We start from the raw sequence: 15366 nt of genomic DNA on the forward strand, positions 1-15366 counted from the left end.
CCACGTCCTTCTTGTAGCGAGGGGCCCAAAACTGAACGCAGCACTCGGTGTTCACGTCTCAGAACCGCGGCACCAACTTCACCTTTTTCCCCCCTCGTTTCAGCCTCGTTTACACCACACCCCGTTTCAGCCCGCGACACCATCTGGCAGCTAGCTCGTCCCTCCGAGCCTCGCTCTGAAGTTTAGGGCGAGCTTTGGGGATGGCAAACATAAACAATCAAGCCATAAAGTAACAAAGAGTTGTTACAAGAGTTGCAATAACAACACCGGGGTAAGCTACCCAAGCTCTTTAAGGAGAGCACCACCCCCGCGTTGCACCTGATCTGCGTTTTCTAGTAGAAGGGCAGCAGCTTCTCAAACCCTACCATCAGGAACTTCTCTTCTAGCAGGTCTCAAGGGAACATCCGCAGCGGCTGGGAAGCAGGATGTGGCTTGCGAAACGTAAAAAAAGGGGCTGGGGCTCCGGTTCAGAACTCGGTGCCGCGCTGCTGTCAGCTCGGAGAAGTAACCTGGGGAAAGCTCAAGGTGCTGAGGAGCCGGGAGTCGCTGCTGCGCTGCGCTGAAGGCGGCCAGCGCGCGCCCTGGGACGCTGAAAGAACACGAGAAGGACAAAAGAGGGGAGAAAAAGAAGGTAAATGACGTGCCCGTCTCCCTAAATTCCCCCCGATTTAGCTTACTAGCCAAGTACAAGCAGGTACGTGAAACAATCAGCCTGCCACAGGACTTTAAAGCCTTGGTGTTGCGCTGTTTGAGGAAAACCTCGAGCAATTAGGGCCTAAGACGACAATTTTCCACGTAATATTTCTGCAACGGACAGCCCAGTTCCTGGAGACGGGCAGATTTTGTTTAAGGGGGAGGAAACGAAGGCACCTGGATCAGCATCGGGAAGAGAGGGAGATGAAAACAGAGCAGACTCCAGCGTGCACGCGTGCTTCGTGCACAAAGCCTGATGAAGCTTCTCAGGGAGTTATCCTGGAGCGATTCAGCCCCAGCACCAGCAGTGCCTTTCCCTCACCATCTCCTTCCCTTCCGAAATAAGCATCGCTTGGACACCCGGCACGTGGCGTGAGCCTGACGCTTCGAGTTCTTGCGGTGCAACCCCGAAGCGCTCTCGTCTCAAACCTGCAAGCCGAGCGCGCCTGCGGGAGGCGTCCCGAAGTTCTTTTATTTATGTTATTTATATTATACCTTCCCCTGCAAGCATTTCCTCCGCGGGTTAAGCGAAAAGAAACGCCACCGGAGGCTGCAGCCGGGGTGACCCGAACGGGCACGCGGTCAGGGTGACTTCAGCTTCGTCAGCCACGAGGAAACGGCGATCTTTAGGAATCAGGAGCGCACAGAGGTGAATGAAAATAGGCATGAAAATAGAGTTAAAGCGTTTTCGAGCGTGGCCACCCCTATTTTTGAAGTGGAGCGGGAGATGCCACGTGCACCGCTCTGAAGGCGCACCCTGACACAGAGGGTACCTGTTTTTGTCTTTTTTTGGGGGGGAAGAAAAGGGAACGAAACGCCCCCAGGTGTTCAGTTTTGTCTGCCAGAGGGGGCTGAACAACCCCCGGACACCACCAAGGGCTGTGCCACGAGCACCTGAAACCGAGCTGAGACCAAAGCTGCTGCTCAAATGAGGATCAGGGAGGGGTTGGGGCTGGAAGGGGCACCCCCAGCCCCTCAGGGCAGCCCGGGCCAGGGCCTCAGCGCCCTCAGAGGGAAGAATTTCTTCCCAACGCCTCCCCGAAGCCTCCCCCCTGCCAGGCTCCAGCCGGTGCCCCTCGCCCTGTCCCCCCCCAGCCCTGACCAAGAGTCCCTCCCCAGCTTCCCTGCCTCCCCCTGCAGGCCCTGGCAGACCCTCGGGAGCTCCCCGCACCTTATCGAGCAGCCCGTTCCTGCCGCCTTTGGCCGCCATCTTCTCGCCTTCCTCCTCCTCCTCCTCCTCCTCCTCCTCCTCCTCCTCCTCCTCCTCCTCCGCCGACCTGGGCGCTGCGGATTGGCCGCGCGAGGCACGCTGGGAGTTGTAGTTTTCTGCCCCCCCCGTTGCCACGGCGACGGCGCGGCGAGGGGAGGGGGAGGGGGAGAAAATGGCGGGCGCGGCGCGGAGAGCGAGGGGGGAGAGGGCGGGCGGCGGAGGAGAGGGTGCGGGGTGAGGAATTGGGGGGAATGAGTGCTGCGGGCTCACGGAGTGGCGTGTCGGGGTGTGTGGGGGATGGATGGGGCTGGGGGAGTTGTGCGGGAGTGTTCGGGCGGTTGTCACGCGTGGTGCTGTGCGGTTGATGCGCGTAGGGGTGTTGGCGTGGTGCCGGTGCGTGGGGGTGTGCTGGGTGTCCGGGGCGCTGTAGGGGACAGGGACGAGTGTGTCAGGGCCGAGGGAGGCGCGTGTGCGAGGTGGGGTGCGAGTGGGGTGACCGTGGGGAGCGGTGGTGCGGGCGGGTGGGGATGCTGGGGGGCTGCTGGTCAGAGGGACGCCAAAGCTTTGAGGTTGGAAAAGTTCTGAAATCGCCCAGTCCGACCTTAAGCTGAAAGAGAAACACATCTCGTGTTTTCCAGAAGTGCCTGAATCTCCTTAAAGGTTTCCTAACGTGACCCACTCACCACAAGGCACACAATTTCCATCACACCTGTACCTTACCCTTGGTTTTGGCTGAGTTTCCTCACATTCCTGCGATGCCAAGCTCACAGTCTCCTTCCTCTGTACCCCCGTGAAGCAAGACCTCAGAAATCCTGAGATTTAAAACTATGTTTTTCACAAGTCACACGGGCAGCTGTGTGCCCCTGGGACCCCCTGTGTCACCTCCATCTCACTGCCGTGCCAGCGTGGCTCTGAGCACCTCCACCCGTACTGATGGTGCTGTGCTTCATGCTACAGTTAATTACCGACGTAACACCTCTGAACTAGATTTCCAAGGGCTGGAAGGTGTGTGATTTTTTCCTCAGATGACAATGGAAAAGAGCTGGGGGAAAGAGGAATGGGTCAAGCTGAAATCCTGTAAGTCACTGTCCACGCAGCCTGACCCGCGCGCTCTCTGGTGTCTGCATTTCACTCTCTTGAGATGGAAAATAATGCACATATGCCTATCACCTCATTTTGTTCTCCATTTTAAAAGCGATGCTCTTCATGTGTCACAGTATTCCTTTGTGTACAAGCCGATACTTAATTTGTGACTACCTCTGTAAAGGGCTGCTTAAAGCAAAGCAATGCTAGAGGCAGTGGAAATTTTAACCCACTTATTTGTTTCCCACTCTTCCCAGGAATACTGCAGTCGAGATGGCTACAACCGGACTCTATAAAACAGGCGATGGAAGCAATTATGTGACTAACTGCTTTCCTGCCAGAAACATTTTGCACAGCGGTAAAGAAGGTGATGCTGAGGGCTGCTGGTTGGAGTCACCCTGCAGAATTATGGCGTGCCCATAGGGCAGATCCACCAGCCGTGCCAGATACATTCAGCTGGGGTTTTCTGTGTCAACATCACAGCTGATAACCTAGATGACAAAACTTAAAGCTATGCCTAAACTGTGCCTAAAAAGTCTTCTGGAAAGGCTCGTGGATAGCATGGCGTGGTTCTTCATCAGTTGTTCTGAGCTAGAGCTTCTGCGTCTCTGGGGTGTGAGAGTCACACATGTGAAATGCTTAGAAACAGCATAAATGTCTTATAGTATTTGAGAAACAGTGGAGAGGTCAAGGGGCTGGAACACACGACCTTTTAGGAGAGGTTGAGGGCTCTGAGCTTGTTTTGTCTTGCCAAGAGGAGTCCAAGGGGAGACCAGACTGCAGCTTACAGCTGCCTGAAGCAACAAAGACAACGAAGCCAGACTCCTCTTAGTAGTGGCAGATGGTACAACGAGGTAAAAAATTGCAGCTTGGCAGGTTTAGGTTGGATGCTAGCAGAAACTTCTGCACTGGCAGGAGGTGCAGGCCAAATTACCCTGGGAGGTGGTGGAACTGCTAGGCAAAGCCGCTGATCTGGTGTTGCTGATGGTCCTGCTTTGGGTGGGAGGGTGGGTTGGAGACCTCTAGAAGTCTCTTCAGCCCATATTTCTATGTTTGCAGCCCATTGCTCTGTTAGCATCTCTAAAGTAGCATGTTTCTCCTCTTCTGTGGCTGTGGCTGCAGCTTTAACGTTCCTATCTTTAATATATGGTCACTCAACGTTTTAAATCCCTGCATTTCTGTTGTGCATTTTCGTTGTGCCAGGGGCTGGGCGCTGGCTGCTGGCACCCATAGCCACCCCGCGGGCCTGGGCTGAGCCAGGAACCACCAGGGAGACAGCACAGCAGAGGAAAAAGCCCCCACGTTCTGCCTCCGTGGTAGAAAATAATGAAGACAATGTCCTGGATGAACCATTTCTGGTGAGTGCCTCTCCCTCCTCATCTCCCTGCCACTTCCTTCCCCACTGCTGTGACCCGAGGCTCCAGGTGCTACCCTCACCTGGGGGTATCGCTCCGTGAGGAGGGGGACAGCTGAGGTCTGGTTTTGGGGTTCAGGTCCCAGGAAGAGACATAAAAGGTTGCTTACAGATGTGATGCAGGGCTTAACATCTCTCTTTTTTTTTTTTTTTTTTTTCCCTTTCAGATGAAGCACCACTGTTTGAAGAACCCTTCTGACCTGTGTTCCGTGAACGTAAGCAACCAAAATCTGGTCTCTGTGAGTATCAGAAGCTCAAGAAATATTAGGGAACTGCCTTGAAAGCTGAAAAAACTTCCAGAAATCAGAGAAAACACCTCAGAACCAGGCATATTTCCTGCCCAGGAGGGTGAACCAGCCAGCTGTGAACAGGCTTGAATGATCTGTCTTGCAGACTGCTGGATTATGTCTTCACAAAATTAAAAAAAAAATAAAATTAATTAAATTAATTAAAATGAAATTAAATGGTGTCTTCACCGAATTAACATGGTCTTCAACAGGCGCAGCCTGTTCCCTGTTTATGTACGCTTGCAAGCAGTTTTCCTCTGGATTCAGGGGTGTTTATCTCAGCTACGTCCGAGTGTAGCTTCAGCAACTTTTCTTTGGGCTGGTGGCTAGCTGGCAGAGCAAAGACAGAAGGAGCCGAGGTGCTGATAGCTTTTTAGTGTCTTTTTAGGATTCTGTCCTGGTGCCGGGAAGGACAGACGTGCTGTGGAGTGGCCAAGTTTGGTGGGTCGCTTTTGGGCATCAGATGTGGCCCAGGAACCCCGCGATGTGCAGGGGGGCAAGGTCAGCAGTGGGGGCACAGAGGGGGATTTGCTTTGGGGGCTCAGCTAATCCAGCTCTTCTGGAAGCCAGCCACCAACTCAGCTGTGCTTTAAATGCTCTCCATAGACAGAAAATCAAAGGAAGACCTAACAAAGTGCTATGATTTAGGCACTATGAGAAACGGAGAGCCCCGGTTATTTCAGATCAGTTTACAGCTTTTGTTTGTTTTGCTTTGCTTTGCTTTTTACTATACATGTATATTTCTTTTTCCAGGCTAAAGAAGATGATTTTGAGAAATTTGATGGTGTTGCTTTTATAAATGCTGCTGAGAACCTGCTGACATTAGGTAAGGTAAAATAGGTAAAATAAGGTAAAAAATAAATAAATAAATATATATATTTGCATTGCCAAACAGCAGATATTGCTCTTCAAGCCAGGGCAGCTTATGCTTGTCTAAACTCGGGTCTAGAGCTTTACAAAGAGTTTTCAGGAACACAGACAGCACCTTGCAGAATTGCTTCCTTTCTGTTACCGAGCTGAAATCCTTGCACTAATTCCCTCTTTAGTGATGATAATCGTGTGCCACTGTGGTGCCCTTTTTGTTACTAGAAACAAAGCTCTTTACGAAGAAAATCCCCATTTAATATATAGAAACATGGAATAATGAAACGACTTGTCCCAAGGGCTCAGAAGGCTGATGGGGGAGCTGGGAGGTGAATCCAAATCCAGTGTCGTGGGCTCAGTTAATTTGAATAAGAAGGAAGGAAATCTGTTTTATGACTAGTAAGACATATAAGCTAAATGGGCTGTCAGTAGCTTCACGCAGGAATCCAGCTGGGGGGGGGAAGGAAATGCATGAAAACGAACCAGATGTCTAAGGAGTAGGCTGTTGGGGTGTTGTATATGGTAGGGATAACTGTCTAGTTGAGCTGGCATTTTGTTTCAAATCTGCCAACTGTGAGTGGAATATTACAGAGTCCTGCTTGCTCCTGCTGGTTTTGGTCCATGACAAACCAAGATGGGACCTGGCTTGTTCTCTTACTGCTGGTCTTCACTTGCTGGACTGTTTCCTCTTCCACCCTTGCAGAGCCGTTTCGGAAGTTTCCGGGGCTGCGGGAACTGGAACTTTCCTTGAACGGCCTAAGAAATCTGAAAATCACTGCCGGAGACTTCCTGCATTTAGAAGTAAGATGGGGGGGGATCCGAGACCTTGTTCATCTCCTCCCTCTTAGCATTAACGCCGAAGCCTAAGGCGTAGCATTGACGTGTGTCCCTGCAGTGTGAGTTCTCTGAAATTGTCGGGTAATCCTCTCTTCCTGCTTCCTTGTGAGTCCAGGACATGCCTTCTGCTGTCCCTCAGGGACCTTCACACCTTGCTTCCTCTCGCAGATGCCCACTACTCGGCCCTTTACCACAGGATTCCTCGTTTCCCCGTCACGCGCCAACCCCTTTGCTGTAGCATCCTCTCCACTCAGCCCATCATAGACTCCCCACTTTTGTCCTCCTCACCTCCTGCCCTTCTTTTACTCCTCATGGACCCTCACCCTGCCAGTGCCAGGCAGGCTTTCAGTCACCGGTGTCATCCTTCACCCGATTTTGTATGATCCCTGGCAGATCCCTATCCTCCTCCATGCCCTGCATCCTGTCCTCCTCCTCTTCAGGTAGGTTTCTGCAGTATCCCTGAGTTACAGCTGCCTTTCTACAGCAAAAGTCTATTTTTTTTTGCTTGTTTGTTTAAAAAAAAAGAAAAAAGGGACAAAGCAGATCCTAAATATAAATAAATATATTCATAAATATAAATAAAGCAGATCCTAAATATAAATAAAGGAATGTGCCTGGGATGTCGTCCTCTCCCTCCAGCTTGGAGTGGTCCTGGCCTCACCGAGGTTTGCTCTCTTCAGGGAGGTGACCCTGCCTGGATTTCTCTCTCACTGTTTACAGTTCCTGATGGCTGCTGGGTGGAAAGTTTGGTCTTAAAAGGCTTCTTTCTCGGCTGTTCAACCTCAAGCCTCATCTTGTGCATGAGCTCCCAGCAGGGTCTGTTCCCTTTTTTCTTCCTGGCTGCTGTCACACGAGTGACCAGCCCTGAGCCTTCGTGCCGAGGTCCCACTGCTGTCCATGAAGTCCCTGCACGTCAGAGACGCTCACGGCGTCACCCTGGGGTGGGAGGTAGCACGACGGCAAGTTTTCTGTAAGGATTTAACATCCACCTGGGGAAAGCCAGCAGAGAGCTGTTCTTTGCTCCAGGGGCTGGTCTCTTCTGTTTCCTTCAGGACCTGGATCTCTCCTATAACAACTTAGCCCCTGAGGATATTTGGACACTGGGGGATTTGTCCCAGCTCAAGGTCCTTCGCTTGACGGCCAACGGGCTTCGGACCCTACCTCCGGACCTGGCAGGCTCCTGGCAGTGAGTGCACACAGCAAACGGGGCTTTGCCTTGGCCAGGGGGATCCTGGCGTGCCCATGGCATGTGCTGGGTGGGCAGGAAATGGAGCCAGGGGGCTGATTTGGTGCCCTGAGCTAGGACCGTGCTCACCCAGGGGATCTGCTGTCCAGAAAGGGACCTCCAGACGGTGATTCAGCAGCGGAGTGGCTGAGCCACGTGAGCAGGATGCTATTTATTCCTCATTAATTAGACCCTGTGGCTGTCAGAGTTACAGTGCTGGGTGGTCTTTCAGACTGATCTGATTTAGCTGCTTTTAGGCAGGACATCAGTTTCCTCTTCAAAAAATGCAGACGGCCCCAGCCCTGTCTGCCAGAGGAGCGAGCAGATACATCTTCCCCCAGCGACAGCAGCTGATGTGTTTTTCACCCATTTTTACTCGCGTGGGCTATTAATGAGCTATTAACGAGCCTCTTTTTGCTATTAATGAGCCTCTCTGTATTCACAGCTCTGCCCAGTTAAGGTTTCCGTCTCTAGAGGTCTTGGTGCTGGATGACAATCGTCTGTCAGACCCGAGTGTCTTTGTGAGCCTCTCTAATCTCTGCAGGTAAGCGAGCACCTGGCAGCAGGCAGCGCTGGCTTTTGGGGGCTGGCAGCCGTCTCCGTCAGCTGCTGCACAGGAACAACCTTTAAAAGAAAACCCAAATCTTTGTGATTCACTCGGGTACTTCCCTGTGTACTCACAAACGTTACCAAACGGTAGCAAACAGCCTGCTGCAAAGCGCAGGTGGGCCAAACCCAGCAGGTGGCTGCTAAATCAGATCCTGCCCTGGCTGTTTGCTGATCTCCAGGTCTGATTTGAGAAAAAAGCAGTTGCTTTCTCCATTTTCCCTTCTCATTTCCCTTCATTTTTCCTCAGTTCCAGCGCAGCAGCTCTAGGAAAGGCTGCGGATCAGCTCCCGTTCTTTAACATGGGCTTTCATGGTTCAGTTGGAGAGGAGCAATTAGGGAATCCCATTAGGGAATCTCATCAGAGCTCTGGTGATTTAATGAGCTGCCACGGTGTCTCCTGGTCTGTTAAATTCCCACCATGAGCTAGTGCTTGGTGAGCTTCAGGTTGGTCTGGGGGACTGAAATCATGGTCTTTGGGGGCAGCAAACTGAGCTCATGGTTTGGATTTTATGCGTCAGGAGAGGAGGGGAATGGGGCAGCAGGACGGGGGTGTCGGGCTGCCCAGCGAGGAGGCAGCTCGAGGGCCAGCTCCCTGCCCCGTGGCTGCCAGGAGGAGCAGATGGCTTTGTGTGTGCATTTCTTCTTTCCTCTAGCCTGAGGGAGCTGAATCTGGACAGAAATGGGATTTCAGCGGTCCCCTACCTGCACCAAGCAGAGAGCAGGCAGTTCTCCCTCCACCCCGCGCTGGACGACGGCACTTTTAGGGCAGAGTGGTACCAGTCCCTGAGCAGCCTCCGGCAGCAGCCCCAGCACGAGGGCACGGAGGTGCCGGAAGAGCTGGAAGCAAAGAAAGGGCAGCTTGAAGATTTCGTGTTACGGAACAACGGGGATCCAGCCAGGAGAGGTGAGCAGTGCGTGCCTCTCCCTGCCCTCGCTGACGCTGTTTCGGTGGGAGAAGGCTCAGTTATGTTAGGGTGAAGCCTGGCTCTTCCAGGTCGGGGCCAGCTGAGCGCTCAGCTTCATGCATCACAGACCCAAACCCTCACTTTTCTTGTGTTTCATTGCAGGGGTCCTGTTTGATTCTGGCTTTCCGGGATGCCTGGTGCCGGTAAGAACCGTTGGCTGAGATGGTTTGGGGTGCAGGCTCCAAAGCTTCCCTTCCCCACACCTCTCTCTGAGCTCTTTTTTTAAGCTCACCAGTACTGCCCGGACTCTGGGTGCTGCAATAATTATTGTCTGCCATCAGGGACGCCAGGAGCGAGTATTCCCTCAACCACTTGAGCTTAAAGTTGCATTGCTTTCTCTTTGCTCATGCAGACACGCAAACACAGGCTCCCTGCGTGGGGCAGCGTGCTCTGCAGCTCAGGTGAGGACCGAAGCTCAGGTGCCTGGAGCTCATGTGAAGGCTTCTGAGGGCTTTAGAGGCAGGCAGCAGGGAGCAGGAAGGAAATGAGAGCTCTTGGCTTCCCCTTGCCGTGTCCCTGCTGAGAGGGCACTGGTTTCCTAAGGAGATCATTTTCACAATCTGCCACCGAGTGTGTAACGAACAAGGCTGCCACCAAACTGCCACCAGCTGGCTCAGAGTCACCACCTTCCCGGGGCTGTAAAGGGCTGTTGTGCTTTGAGACACCGTTTTCCAGCCTGCCTGGAGCTTTGGACTGATAACGTGCTGCCTTTCTCTGCCCGGTTCCTTCCTCAAAGGCTTTCACCACAAGCCCAAGCTCTGGAGCACAGCAGGTAGCGGTTGGGGAAGCACCGATATGAATGGTTTCAGTGCCCGTGGAAGTGTTGCCATGTCTTGCCGAGCCTCTGTAGCGGCGCCTCAGGCTCTTCCTCCTCCCTTTAGGGTGTTTCCAGGGACGGGGGCCCATCTGCCTCGAAGACTCTGCCTGCTCCCTGCGTGCGCAGAGACATTTGTGCTCCCTTTCCCGAACTGCAGCGTCTCAGCCTGGCCTTCAACAAGGTGATTTTGCCCCGTGGCTCTGTGCAGGTGCGCAGATTCAGCTGCCTGAGCCCAAGGTCAGTTCCCTTGGACGTACCCTGGCCCCTGAGGCAGAGGGGCACAGTTCTCCCCGGTGTCCATCTGCCACCTACGGGGACGTCTCAGGCATCCAGCATCGCTCAGGTGGGACAGGACACCTGCGAGGCAGCTGAATTGCACCCAGCTTGTCTAAACCACTGCACGTTACCGCGGAGTGACAGACTGGTTTGGGTTGGAAGGGGCTCCCTGCCCCCAGCCCAGGCTGCCCCCAACCCCACCCAGCCTGGTCTGGGGCACTGCCAGGGCTGGGGCACCCCCAGCTCCTCTGGGCAGCCTGGGCCAGGGCCTCAGCGCCCTCTGAGGGAAGGATTTATCCAAATTCACCAGGAAAAAGGGATTGCATCAGAAAAACGGGTACGGGAAGGCCCACCCTCCCCTCGGGCTGATACTTTGCGGGGTCTGTGCAGCAGAAGGTGATTTATCCATGAGGACTTCGCAGTGTTAGTGCCAGGTTACACCCTCTGAGCTCAGGGTGCCCCAGTGGACGAGCAGCACACGAGCCTCCTCCTCCTTTTCCCCCTCTTTCTTTTCCCTTTAATTAAATTATCCTTAAATCATCCTTATCTCAACCCATGAGCTTTTTTTTTTTTTCTTCTTCCCAGCACGTTTCTTCTCCCTCCCCTCTTCTTTTGAGGGCAATTTTTCACTCTCTTTTGAGTGAGAGTGGTGGCGCTGGAGCTGCCCAGCAAGGTAAAACCACCGCAGTCCCCTGCGGTGTGATCGTGCAGCTCTGCTTGCTTGCAAAATGCCTCAGGTTCAGGGATGCCACCTCCCTCCTCCTCCTCCTCTCCTCCCTGCTGCACGCGTCTGCCCAGTGCTGGGGTCCCCGTGCGTTGGAGGGATGTGTTTTTGTGGGAGGATTTGGGACAAAACTCTACTGACTTGGTGGCAGCTGCTCGGAATGAACAGCAAACCGTTTCCTCTCGCAGATTGCGGACGAGGCAGCGCTCTTACCCGTGGCCTTCTTCCCGCGGCTGAAGGAGCTGACGTTTCACAACAACCCCCTCACCACCACCCGGAGCGGTACGGTAGGAACCTGGCTCCCTGGGGCGCTCCTGCGCCGTCCCTCCTTCTCTCGGGGACAGGGACCCCTTTGTCGTTGTCACTTGGTGTTTGGACACCCCTGCCCTGCTGGCCCAGGCCCCCAGAAAGGTGCTGTAACCATTGCCAAAGAGCAACGCCGTGAGCAGTCTTGCAAACGCCGTTCCAATGCCCTGCTGCTGCTCCTGGCCCCACTGAAGTCCCTAACATCCCAACCAGGGCTGCAGCGGTGCTTTCTCGGGCTCAGTTTTGCTCCCCCAAATGCTGTTTATCCCCCGAAGATCCAGGGCTCCTCCTCCAGCAGCTTCCCGAGGGAATAAAATCCTCACGAACCCCTGCTCCAACAGGGCGGCCGCCTCTGCTCACCCGGCTCCTCCAGCAGAGGCTGGGGATTAAACTTGTTCGCCACAGGAGCGCGGCTGCGGGGCGCTGGCGCTTCTCCATCCCTCTCAAAGCCAGCCGCAAGGTGAGGCAGGGAAAATGGGGTTTGTCCTAGGGCAGGGACAAAACCCTGGCTGCAGTATTTGGGGTAAGGGTGGGGGGGGGGGGCACGGGAAGAGCTTTCAGGACCCCAGCGGGGTTGGTAGGGTGGAGGGAAGGATCTGGAGGAGCTTTGCTCCGCGTGAGGCTGGGGTGTCCAACCCCCTCATTGCCCGGGAAAGGTTTGCAACTGGATCTTTGGGTCCAATCCTGCCCCTTGACCTCATCTGAGGGATTCCTGGGGGGCTGAAGCTGCTGCCACAATGTCCCCTGAACGCCTCCGTGTCCCTCCAGGTCTCGTCGCGTCTCCCCAAGGTCAAGAAGCAGCCGCTGACGCTGGAAGCTCCTGCTGAAACCTTGTGGAGGCCACTCGAAGCCGTGACAGAGGCTGAGAGAGGTGCTGGGCCTCCCAGTCCGCCCCGGCTGCTGCCTCCCCTCGGCCCCACGCCTGCAGCACCGAGCAGGGAAGGCGGCAGTGGCAAGCCGAGGCTGCTGGGCCACGGGGAACGCGGCTCCAGGCCTCCCAGCACAGCCCCGGAGGACGTTGAAGCCTTCTTCATGACTCAGGTGTGTGGGGCTGGGCAGGACTTCGGGGCTTAAACAGAAATGCTCTGCGGACGGGTCTGTGTTTCCTAAGGGAACGAGGGGCCCCGTGCCCGCTCCCACCACGCGTGGACGGGACGAGGTGGTGGCTGCGTGGCTCAGGGCCACCGGGAGACACCTCTGACCCCAGCAGGACAGGCTCCGGCTGACTTTTTCCTTCTGGGCTGGAAGGAAAATGCCGCTGTGAACCCTTTGTTTTGCTTCTTCCAGGTGGAGGACGTGTCCAGGCCCCGGCCGCGACCCGTGGCGGAGGGCAGGCTGGAGAAGAGGAGCGAGCAGGGCGAGGAAAGGAGCCCTGGGGCTGTTCTGGAGCGCTACAAGGGCTACGAGGAGCTGCTCGGTGGGGACACCGACCCGGATTTTATCGAGCCAGTTGGTGAGTGAGGAGAGCAGAGGGCTCTGAGCAGGCTGCTGAGCACTTTGGGCTGCTCTGACCAAGAAAGGAGCAGCAAAAGCTGTTGTTGTCCCGTTTTCCCTTCGGTTCACAGGGATACAGAAGAACGTGCAGGCACTCTACTACATCCTGAATCACCCCCTGGTTTACCGCGATGCCAAGCCACGCCTGGACAGCTTGCAGAAGCCCTACGTGCCTCGGAAAAAGGTAAAGGGACCAGACGTGAGGGAGAACAGCACCGTTGGTGCTCTGGAAGTGTCCCTGAATCCACAGTGCAGCTCTGGGGTGGTGGAAAGCTGACCCACTATTGCTTAACACATCGATAATCTTAAGTCAGTGTCTAAAATGGACCAGCTCGGTCCAAAAAAGAGAATCCATCTCGCCTACCTCCCGCAGAAGCACAGGATTGTGTTCGTTTGGGAGAAGGAGGTGGAGGATCGTCTCCCTGGGAGGCGGGCACGCTGCAGCCTCCTGACCTTCCTTCCTTGCAGCACGGGAGGATGCCCGCCCCTCCCGCCCGCAAGACAAAAGGGGAGGTCCTGGAAGGGATCCTGATGGCCATGAGAAACACCTCGACCGTCACCAACGTCCCCTTGGGTACGTGCCCACGCTCCTACTCTCTCCTCTTCATGTCACGCCAGATTTAGGGGCAGAATCTCAACACCAAGTGTCCCCGAGCTCGGCGGGGATTGGGAACAGAGGCTCCCCTGCTTGCTGCAGCCTCACCCCACATCCCTGAGCCTCTCAGCCCCCCCAGGGCGTTGCCCCTGATGCTCTGGCTGTGGGTTCGTGGAGGAGGAAATGCAAAGCAGGCACTGCTGGAGTCTCCGGACCCCACAGCTGGGAGTAACCCCACAGCTGGGAGTAACCCCACAACTAGGAGTAACCCCACAACTAGGAGTAACCCATACCCAGCTGCGAGGGAAACCATCTCGGAGTAAAAGTGTATTTGCCCCTGTGATGACGCAGGGTTTGGCTCTTTGAGCACTGGCCATGTTTTATCTGTCTCAGCCCCTGTGGTGGCACAATCCTGAACCCTGAGCGTGAGCCCACGCTTCCTACCCGGCTCCCCAAGCCCTGGCTACGGCCCCCTGGGTTGGGATGGCAGGAGCCATCGCTCTGCTCCCACCTTTTCCAGCATCTGCTTTGCAGAAGAGGAAATCCAGCCCCAGGACGTACCAGGAGGCGCTGAGGCTGATGGAGGAGCTCCAGGAGGTGTTGGAGAGCGGCGAGGAGCCGGCCCCGGGCACGGCCAGGCTCTCGGACGAGGTGCCGGTGATCAAAACTCTGCTCAGGGAGGCAGCTTCCAAGCAGAGGAGCCCTGAAAAGTTGCAGCTGCCAGGGAAAAAAGTGGCCAAGGAGGTGCCCAAAGGGAAGGCTGCAGCACAGGCAGTGCGTGAATAAAGCTCCCAGACCTTTGTCCTCTTGGATAAAAGTTGTTATTTTTTATAACTTGGTTGGAGCCATTCTTCCCTGCTGAGACTGGAAAATTGAGTGCAGGGAAAAGGTTCACCTGAGGCTCCCAGCCAGCAAATTCCAGCTTGAAAGCACCAAAAACATCTCACCAGAACACCTGGAACGCTTCGCTGGTAGAGCGTGAAAACTGTCTGCTGGCTGTCGTGCCCTGCAGCTCCTGTAAATAAGGTGTGCGCTCCCCATCCCTGCACAAACCCGACCCCTACGAGAGCTGCCGCGCTCCCCGGGCGCTGCAGGGAGGTTTTGGCAGCAACGAGCAGCAGCACGGTGCCCGCCCTGAATGTCACGGTGTCCCTGCTGTCACCAGAGCAAGGCTGGCCCCGGGGCTCTGCCTGCTGGACCTGAACGTGCCTGGGGGGCTGAGCCCAAAACCAGTTGTTTAAAAAACCCAAATCCAGCCCCGGAAGAGCTGCGCCAGTGCAGCCAAGGGGTTGGGGCAGGGAATGGGAAACGAGGGGCGATGTGGAGGCTAAGCAGCACGAACTACGTGAAGATTACGTCATCGTACTCACCTTCACCCTTTTTTTTCCCCCAAAAACATTCATCAACAGCCTCCCCGGGCCAGCGCCACCCGTAACCCGCTCCGACAGACCACGGTGGGACCGTGCTGGTTTCCCCCGCGCAGCGACTCGAGCAGAGAGAGGCAGCTCGCTGTCAGAACCTGGTTTTATTCCGTCTCAACCTCTGCCTTTGTCCTGCAGTTTTCGAGTCCTCGCTGCTGCTGTTGAAGCGCACGCGCGATCTGCGCGCAGCTGGCACGGTTCTGCTTGGCGACGAGCGTTCACCAGCAGGATTCGCTCTGTTCCAAACAAAAGCCACGACGTGACGGACGCCTTGCGCGTCATTTCTACCCGCACATTTACACATGCAAGCGAACGGGCTCCCGGTAACTTCCCAATAAACCCGGGTGAAGCCCCCCCGGGGGGGGGGAGGGGTTGAGCTGAGACCCAAAACCACCGCAGTCTTTTGACCGCACCGGCGTTCCCGATGGCGAGCTGAGGAGAACACTAAAGCACAACGATTTAAAGCGCAGTGGAGGAAAGTGTAGCAACATCTAGCTTTGTTCTTCAACAGTTTGACAGAAAACACCGAGAAAACCAGGCAGACGC

General features: G+C 55.2%; 1 protein-coding gene across 2 annotated transcripts; it reads left to right on the top strand.

The window, feature by feature from the left end:
* Window positions 1-3154: 3154 nt before the first annotated feature.
* On the top strand, window positions 3155-14334 carry XRRA1 (X-ray radiation resistance associated 1). 2 transcript variants are annotated; one of them, XM_035343739.1, is made up of 18 exons: window positions 3155-3353; window positions 4190-4344; window positions 4568-4639; window positions 5441-5513; window positions 6255-6352; window positions 7441-7574; window positions 8059-8157; window positions 8876-9126; window positions 9290-9330; window positions 9924-9959; window positions 10069-10185; window positions 11193-11286; window positions 11652-11770; window positions 12079-12351; window positions 12598-12763; window positions 12876-12988; window positions 13273-13378; window positions 13920-14334. In XM_035343739.1, the coding sequence occupies exons 1-18, from the start codon at window positions 3260-3262 to the stop codon at window positions 14183-14185; spliced, it is 2307 nt and encodes a 768-aa protein (XP_035199630.1). In that variant the 5' UTR covers window positions 3155-3259; the 3' UTR covers window positions 14186-14334. The 2 variants fall into 2 exon arrangements, with proteins under 2 accessions (XP_035199630.1, XP_035199638.1); XM_035343747.1 differs by lacking the exon at window positions 9924-9959.
* The last annotated feature ends 1032 nt before the right edge of the window (window positions 14335-15366 follow it).

The sequence above is a fragment of the Oxyura jamaicensis genome, chromosome 1 (assembly GCF_011077185.1).
Source record: "Oxyura jamaicensis isolate SHBP4307 breed ruddy duck chromosome 1, BPBGC_Ojam_1.0, whole genome shotgun sequence".
NCBI lineage: Eukaryota > Metazoa > Chordata > Aves > Anseriformes > Anatidae > Oxyura > Oxyura jamaicensis.

What these genes read in the sequence shown, in the direction of transcription:
- XRRA1 (XM_035343739.1), top strand. Translation starts at nt 3,260, where the DNA reads ATGGCTACAACCGGACTCTATAAAACAGGCGATGGAAGCAATTATGTG. An exon ending in AGCCTCTCTAATCTCTGCAG is followed by an intron (nt 8,158 to 8,875) that starts GTAAGCGAGCAC and finishes TCTTTCCTCTAG; the next exon opens with CCTGAGGGAGCTGAATCTGG. An exon ending in TCAGCCTGGCCTTCAACAAG is followed by an intron (nt 10,186 to 11,192) that starts GTGATTTTGCCC and finishes TTCCTCTCGCAG; the next exon opens with ATTGCGGACGAGGCAGCGCT.